This window comes from Nomascus leucogenys, chromosome 15, assembly GCF_006542625.1.
Source record: "Nomascus leucogenys isolate Asia chromosome 15, Asia_NLE_v1, whole genome shotgun sequence".
Lineage (NCBI taxonomy): Eukaryota > Metazoa > Chordata > Mammalia > Primates > Hylobatidae > Nomascus > Nomascus leucogenys.
This window is the reverse complement of record NC_044395.1, coordinates 28,944,914-28,953,665: the sequence shown is the minus strand read 5'-3', so window position 1 is coordinate 28,953,665 and position 8,752 is coordinate 28,944,914. Positions and strand designations below refer to the sequence as shown.

Here is an 8,752-nt window from a genome sequence, read left to right as displayed (position 1 = left end):
CCTTTGTGTTTAGGTTGCCATTCAGAGCTGCCCCCTCAGAGAACATTTTTGAGATTTATACTTTCAATTCTAAATAAGAGTTTCCACAACACTAGATCCAATTAAACTGAGCATGATGATCTTAAAGTAACATTATATATTCAACTACTTAATCATTACATTATATTTATTGCATTCAAGTCTCAAAATGTAAATAGATGTATCCCTCTGTGCTTAATTCTGATTTTCAAATGGTATACCTTGAGCTAATAAGCACACCGAACATATATTCAATTGCTCTTCTTGGTATCTGAGAAATACAAAATCATATTGCAGCATGTGATCGCTCTTGAATATTAATCTAGCTTTCAAGGGTGGCACGTAATGAATATTGCTGTGATAATGACCTCCTTCACTCCTCAGACCAGAGCTGATTATGGGAAAGTAGTTAGCTTTGATTATGCAAATATTCCTCATACTACTTAGTTTCAAAGGATGTAGATGAACAAAAGTTGTTCCACATTTTAGGAACGTCCATTAACTTTGAATTGATCTCATGTGTTAAATATACTCTTTTTCATATTTAATAATGCCATATACCTACTTTCAATTTTAGAAGACATTACAATGTTAAAATATTTTTGGCATGCATAATGCAAATGTAGTGGAGCAAGACAAACGATAATGGATTTAGAAATGTTAAATAGAATTTTTCCACAGGAATGATAGCAATCTGAATAATGAGCATAATTATTTTGTCTGTTGCACTGTAGCATTGGCTGAAGGATATTATGAAAGGAAAACAGACTTTTAAAGAGACTAAGGGAAGAGCCCATAAAAGGATGTTATTTTCTCTTACCTAACCTCACAGACAGAAAAAACAGCTCCTTCTGGAGGTACTGAGAATAGACTTGAGGGATCACTGAGATTTGCAGGTCAGAAATCCAGAAAGGAGGGTGAGGCCAGAATAATACATATGGTTCTTAGACAGTGAAACCAGTCATTAACAAGACCAGAGGATATAATCAGAGTTTAGTCATTGCTCCTGTGTGGTTGAGTTCCTTGAGGCCTTTGAAGACACAAAACCATTTTCCAATAAGGCAGATGGATCAAATGAAAGTGCTATCTTTATAAGGAGAGGCAAAATATGAAAGGAGAGGAGTTAGTGGAGCGGAGTCTAGCATAGATTGCTATGGTGATCAGGGAAAAAAAACAGTAAATAAAGAGTTGGTGGTTCTTGATTAGACAGAGTATTTTCCTTGCAGTGATAATTGGTAGAGAGAACAAAAGTACAGATGTAAAGGGATGGCAATCAGTGAAAATGATTAAAAAGTAACCCACAGTAATTATTAAAAAAAAAAAAAAACTAGGGCAGAAAACCTTCTGCATTAGAAAATGTATTAAATCAAATGCAGAGGGAGCCACCTAGGCTTTGATAACAAGAATGTTTCTGGAAACATTAGCATAAAGCAAAGGCCAATCAGAACAGTAATGGAAATCAAGAAGATGATACAACAATGAAGTAATATCAAAAAGGGATTTGATTTTGGGTTTCTCCTTTCTGAAACAGATGAACAATTCCTAAAGTCAGTGGTGAAAACAATATTTATTTTAAACATACTCTATTAATATATATCCTTAAATTAACAGTTCAGTAAAATCCACATATAGGCTACTCACTGTGTTATGGTCTTTCTCAAATAATTTGTTTTCAAAGCCACACACACACAAACAAAAGCCTCCACTGAATTTTCCTTTTTTAAATACACAAAGTGCAGAGCCAACTACTCATGTGCTTAGATAAGAAGGCCACCAATTTTACAGAATACTCTTTATAAATATGTCATCTAATCAGGAACAGTCCTTGATTTTTAAACTTCATGAAAATGTACTCTGATATTCCATTCCATTTTGAAAAATACATTTGGAACTTATGGTTGCATGAATTTATATGATAAAATAAGAGAATCTTCATTTAGGTATATTTCTACTTAGGAACACACTTTTAAAGAATGTGCACATCTGAGAAATATTAACATTTACAACTGGGTGTAGAAAACTACATTTGGTTCCAGAGAAATACAATCTACACATTACCTGAGATGTAAAGCAGGGGTCTTAAAACCCAAAATGCCTTTATCTTTTAAACTGATTAAAGAAACATATACTCTTGGAAGGCAGAATCACCTACCTGAGAAAAAGGACCACAGTACTCTTACACTGTGTGGGTTAAAGATCAAACATCTTAACAGATGCAGGTTGTGAATACTATTGTCAATACCAAAAGCCAAGTCATTTTTTTAATTTAGAAAATAATTCACTAAGAATAATTTACTGAAGTAGTAAACCAATATAGTGCTTTATAGTTGGTATACATCATCACAGAAAATTGATATGGTACTAATTTAAATCCTGAAATGTTTTATGTAGCTCAAATTTGGACAAAGCTTAAGAAATGCCATAATAATGATCCACTTAATTAGAGGTCAATTTTCTATGTCCTCAATTAGGCTGGAACCTAGCAATGATACATAAAAATACATAAAAAGTATTTTAGTACTACCATCCCAGAATCCAAAAATTTCCAATTGAGGGTTACATGTTAACATAAACTCAGGCCAGGTGTAACTTAGAACTACTAATTAAATCCAGAATGTTAATTTACTAAGATTGAACCAGAAAATGAGGGGGAGGGGGAGAGAGAGAGAGAGCTAGAAATTGAAACCGACTGACATTGAAAACTAATAGAAGCAGCAATTTTTAAAGCATTTAAGTAATTGCTAATGGCATTATAACATGGTACATTATGCTGTTAATGAAAAAATGAGTCATTAAAAAAAGTTAAACTATGTTTAGTGTACTATTTATAAAGCTGGGAGAATTATTTCTGAACTAAAAAAGGGTAAAAAGGGTACTTAAGTTAACCAGTCATCACAAATGATAGGAATTCAACAACTCATACCCACAGTAACAATATTCTCACCTCTGATTTATTTTTTACTTCATATAAGATACAGTGTAATTCATTTTTACTTTCTCAAGAGATTTCTCCCATCTAAATAGTACAAATTTTTTATGGACAGAGTACTTTAAAAATCAAAGTGTCAGAGTCTATGATTTGTAGTTTCATGTGAAAATACTAAGTACTCTGGATACCCCAAGGTTAAATTATATTCAGTATAATTTTTCGTAAAATATATTGTGTATTTTAAGTTTTTGGAAACTGTTTATTCATATATGGTGTACATACATAACTAAAAGCAGGAACGTTTTATTTCATTAAGATGTGTAGATCTTTTTACCTATCATTTTGGTTAACAAATTTACTTTAGGTTACTAGAACTGGACTCGTTTTAGAATGTTCAAGCACATAGATCAGAAAACCATGGGTCTCTGTATTTATTAAACTGAATCACCTGGCAGTAAAATTCTGTTAAGGCTCTAGGCATTGGTGAAACTTCTTCCCATTCAGACCTGTTGCTGTGGTAGACCTGCACTTCATCTGTGATTTCATCTGGTGCATAATCACCACCTAATATATAAATTTTATCTTCAATTCCAATTGCACCTGCATTAAAGCCTGCACACTCAAAAGATCCTTCGCCTTTCCAAACACAAGTGTCTGGACAAAAACTATAAACCTTATAGGTGGAAAGGTCACATATATACAGTGTACAGTTTACTGGTACAGCTTTAATTAATGTTGCATGAAAAAATTGCCCAAACTCTGCTACTAGTTCAGACCACTGATCAGTTGTAGCATTGTATTTAAAAAAGCAATCAAGTGATGGGTTAAAAGCATCTGTAATCTCTACCTCTGATCCAAGAACATAAATTACATTTTGGCATGTGCTTGCTTCTGGGTAGTATATGCCTCTGGGTAATGGGCTAACAGATATCCATTCTTTGGAAAGAGGATTGTAAGATTCAACATCTAAGAGACTTTTAATGTCCCGGGATCCTCTAGTTTTTCCACCTATGACAAATAATCTGTCGAGAGCCATAACTGATGTATGCATGGTTCTTGGTGTTTTCATAGTTGATACCAAGAAGAAATCATTTTTGACTGGACAGTAGCACCAGGTTTGATCAGTGGCATCATGATATGACTCGGCAATATGCAGTCGAACCGTTCGACAACATTTCCCTTTGCAACCACCTGTCAAGAATATTTTCTCTCCGTAACTCGAAAGACTAGATCCTGGCAAATCAATCAGGTGTGATTGCGGCAGTATTTTCCATGAATCAGTTTTAATGTTATAGCAAAATGTATATTGATTTTCTCCATTTTCCTCAGTTTTGTGAATGAATATGTATTTCTCAGTTGTGGATGGTCGAGCATCAGGGAAGAGTCCACCAGAACCTTGCACACACTTAATTGCATCCATGATTATGTCAAAACAGTTTGTGCTTTTGAGTAAACTCTCTTCATTGAACAGACAGTCCTGAAGTGTCTCCTCAGATAACTGATGTAATCTCACTTTTTCAATCAAATGAGGCAGATACTTTTGCCTTGATTCTAAGTTATGTTTAGTCCAACTAAGGACAACTTTCAGTACCATTTCTTCTTCAGGAACATTTAATTCATCTGATTCCAGACATTTTTGTAGTACTCCAAAATTCATCTCTAAGAAATCACTGGATTTAAATAATAAAGAAAAGTGATGTTGTACAAAGTGTAATGCATGATCAAACAAACTGGTGGAGCCATAGCTATCTGATATAGATAATAACTGTAAACAATTGACAAGATTAATACTTTTTATTAAAAAGTCACTGCAAGCTTTGGATAGGAAGGAAACTTGAAGAAATGATGACAACTGGAAGAACATTTCCACATTATCATCTGTTATTTTTGTTTTTCCAGTATAGGCATAATCGAGAAATGCTTTTACTGCTTTGGAGGACAAATTAGTAATGGTAACACTTCCATCATCTCTTTCTTTCATGTTTACTTCAAACATAGCCCTGCAAAAATAAAGAACACAGAAAAACAGCAGGAATATTTTATTCCATAATTATTTTCAATATTACCTTAAAGAGGATTCCTTACTCTTGACTTAAAATATATTTATAAAAGCATATTTTAATTGCCTCCTAATTAATATCTAGAATTATATAACATATTATTTATCTGCCAACAAACATATTACAAAATGCCTATATTACAAAATATGTACACTACAGCTGAGCTATAGCAACTAATAAAAAAAGACTATAAAAGATTCAAATTTTGTATACTTATTTATTATTAACGCTATTGGGGCAAAATCTTGCTGATGGCCAAATTTCTTTATTTATGGATTAATTAGTAACAACTGTGCTGGTGATAACTAAAATTACTTAAAATATAATTATTTAGGGCTTAGGATTTAAAAGTCTCTTTCAAATTCATCTTTGATTTCACGTTAATGAAACAGAAAAGAGTACAGTGAGATACCTGATGTCTCCAATGACTCTATTGTGTGGGGAAAATTCACCAAATAAGATACATGTCTAAAAAGATATTTTATATAGTTCTTTAGGAGAAGGGGAATGTGATTTCCTAAAACTAAACAATAACAGTGTACCACATCAAGCAAAAAGGTGAAAAAAAAAAAAGAGTTTGGTAATAGGCACTGAGAGATGGAGATAGGTCCCCAAATTTGAATAATTAGACCAGCTTGAAAGTTCTTCATAATAAGTTTTGTTTTATTGCTACATGCTAAAGTTGACAGAATCTAAGGAACTGGGAATTTCTTTGGCTCAGTTTAGGTAAAAACATAATTTGGAAATGTATGGGCATAGAACAAAATGTATTTTACTATAGGTTCTGGTTTAATAATGATTTGTATTTGTGCCAGTATTGTCCAGGATGTCTTTCTGAGCAGTGTTCCTAGTTGCCCAAAGTATTCTAGGGGAAAACCAATTTACTTATCAGAGTCTACTCCAGAAGGTAATGAAATCTATTTAAAAAGTACAACATCCAACTGAAAAATATGAGCGGACTTGCAAAATGTTACACATTATGCAGGGTTTTTTAAAAATGTATATCAATAGAAATATTAACCTGTGATAAAAATTATATAGATTATTAAGACATCTACAGCAGTTTAGGATAATATTAAGAGTCCATATAGCCCAGCTGGCTATATGGTCCATAGGGCCCAGCTGCCAGTGTATGTAGTCGCTGCCACTTATTAGCTGTGTGGCCTTGGGGAGGTGACTTCTTTATTGTGCTTTGAATTCTTCATCTGAAAATGCAGGTACTGGTAGTATCTATGTCATTGGGTGCTGAGAAGAATAAATGGGTTAATTGATGCAAAGTATTAGCTTTTATTGCTATCATTATTTTAAAAAATGTTTTCTATCAGATTTGATGTATTTATAATTTACTATTGGCTTCCACATTTTCTTTGAGAAGACACATGTAAGATTATATTTCTGTACTTCATCCTATTCATCTTAAAGTATCCAGTTAACATCTATCTCCAATTTACCATCTTATCATGAAGTATGTATAAAACATGTGTGATTCCTTTTCAATTTCTTGTCTCCAGTGACATTCCATCTCAATAATAATTTTTGTTTTCCAAAAACACTGTAAGAGGGATATTTTCACGCACTGTGCACTTTTCTGACATTTTTATTTTACATTTTCAGTATCCCATTAAGTGAGTTTGATCATATTATGAATTAGCAGCATTATAGGAGAGTGTAAATTGTCAAATGTCTATTACATATGTACATATTTTAATGTGAATTATGTACTCATTTCGTAAAGTACTATATGTAATAAAGGATCTGATATTTTTGTTATTTAAACCAGGTAGAAAACTTTAAAAATACATTGTTCTAACAGTAATTTTAAAAACTAAAAGCAGGCCTATAAAAAACTAGCAGTAAGCCGAACAAAGAAATATGTGCAAAAATTATGTGTAAATTGAATAAAAAATAGCATCAAGAAGAGTGCAGGTCTATAAATTGAAATGCCTACATAAGAGTATTTTATTAGCATGAAAACATCACAGGCAAATCAAGCTGTGTGTTCATACCAGATTATTTACATTTTTGCTAGGTTTAGAAATAATAATCATAGCAGCTAATATTAACTGAATGTAGTAGGTACAGTGCTAATTATTACTTACATGTTATTTCATTTAAGCAATATAATTCTATGAGTTAAGTCCTATTTTTATAATCCTACTTTTTTACAAATGAGGAAACTGAGGCCCGAAGGGGTTAAGTGACTTGCCTAATAAAACATGTCTAGTAAATGGTAGAGCTTGGATTTAGACTTAGGGCATATGTATTAAGAGGCCAACTACTGAACCATTGTACCACACAGCTTCCTGTGATGAAGAGGGGACCTGAAGGATAGAGGGGCAGAAAAGAGTTACATGGAAGAAAAGTTAGGTTATAAGAGAGGAGGGAAGACACTGGTGGAAATAAGAATGGCACAGTATAAGACAGTAAGGGCCCCAGTGAAGTTCAAAGAACAACTTTGATTACCTGAGAGAAGAAATAAAAAGAATAGATGAAGACATATAGTCAAATTAGGCAAACAGCTAGTTCAAGACCGTTGTAGCCTCCATGGCCCCAGTAAACTGTGCTGCAGTACTAAGCCATTGCTCCCAATTACGAAGCAACAGCCCCTACAGGAACAGGTGTTTAGCAGGAAGTATGTATCAGTAAATGTTTGTTGAATGAAATCTAGCTTGTAAGATTTACTCTAAAGGCAATAAGGATGAGATCTAATTAGATGGCGGTAAAAAAATTAGGGTTAAATTGAGGATTCAAAACAGTATAACTTAATTTGCATATAAAATATGCATCTTAGTATTTCTACATCTTAAACCTTATTTTTTAATCAAGTTTATTGGAGATTTAAACTCTGCTTAATTCAAATTAAAATTGCTTCCACAAATGAACATAACGCAAAATATTGCAATTAGGATTTAAGTTTATTGTAGTATAACTAGGAAGGCTGAAGATCAGGGTTTCACCAAAAGGGGCTTGTCTATTGACCAAGAAGCCTCACAGGATAGTACTACCTTGATACAATTAACACAGTAATTGCAAGGTCATGTGTCTGACCCTTAACCTGGCAGAATTGGAAACCTGCTGTCATCATAGTGATTACTGCAGTGTTATGAATAGGATATTCTCTTTAGGGTGATCTACATGGGAAACCAAATTATATTCAGAAGGTTGCTTAGAATTAGAACAAGCTGAGTGCTTTCAAGAAATGCCTTATAGCTAAGAAGTACTTTTCCCTAATATAAGGAGAGGATGAATTTGCTAAGGAGAGGATACATTTTTAAATCGGTTAGAGCCTCCTCTCCCCATAATACATGAATACAACATAGGACGGAAATTTACTTTTCTCTCAGAGTTATTTTCTTCAAATTTTGCTTCCATTTTTGTTCAACCTGTCGTCTTCCTTTTCTAAAATAATACAACACAGGGATCCCCCAAATAAAGCTGACACCATCAAAAAAATTTCTTCTGTCCCAGAGCATTTCAAGGGATTCATGTTCCAGAGAACTTTGAGAAATGCTGACCTGGGAAGTCCTATATTTTAAAAAAAAGGTAGTCTTAAATTCTCCCCTACTAAAAAATCATGGCCTGGAGCAGTGGCTCATGCCTGTAATCCTAGCACTTTGGGAGGCCAAGGCGGGCTGATCACGAGGTCAGGAAATCGAGACCATCATGGCTAACACGGTGAAACCCCGTCTCTACTAAAAATACAAAAAATTAGCCGGGTGTGGTGGCAGGCGCCTGTAGTCCCAGC

General features: G+C 33.6%; 1 protein-coding gene across 4 annotated transcripts in view; it reads right to left on the bottom strand.

Annotated features, from left to right (window-relative positions):
• Positions 1 to 1,566: 1,566 nt before the first annotated feature.
• KBTBD3 (kelch repeat and BTB domain containing 3) overlaps positions 1,567 to 8,752 on the bottom strand; it is a 27,024-nt gene continuing 19,838 nt past the window's right edge. For all 4 annotated transcript variants that reach the window (XM_003253081.2, XM_003253080.2, XM_030828839.1 and 1 more), the window contains one exon: positions 1,567 to 4,947. In XM_003253081.2, the coding sequence (XP_003253129.1) occupies positions 3,342 to 4,947 (1,606 nt within the window). In that variant the 3' untranslated portion in view covers positions 1,567 to 3,341. The remainder of the gene's footprint in view (positions 4,948 to 8,752) is intronic.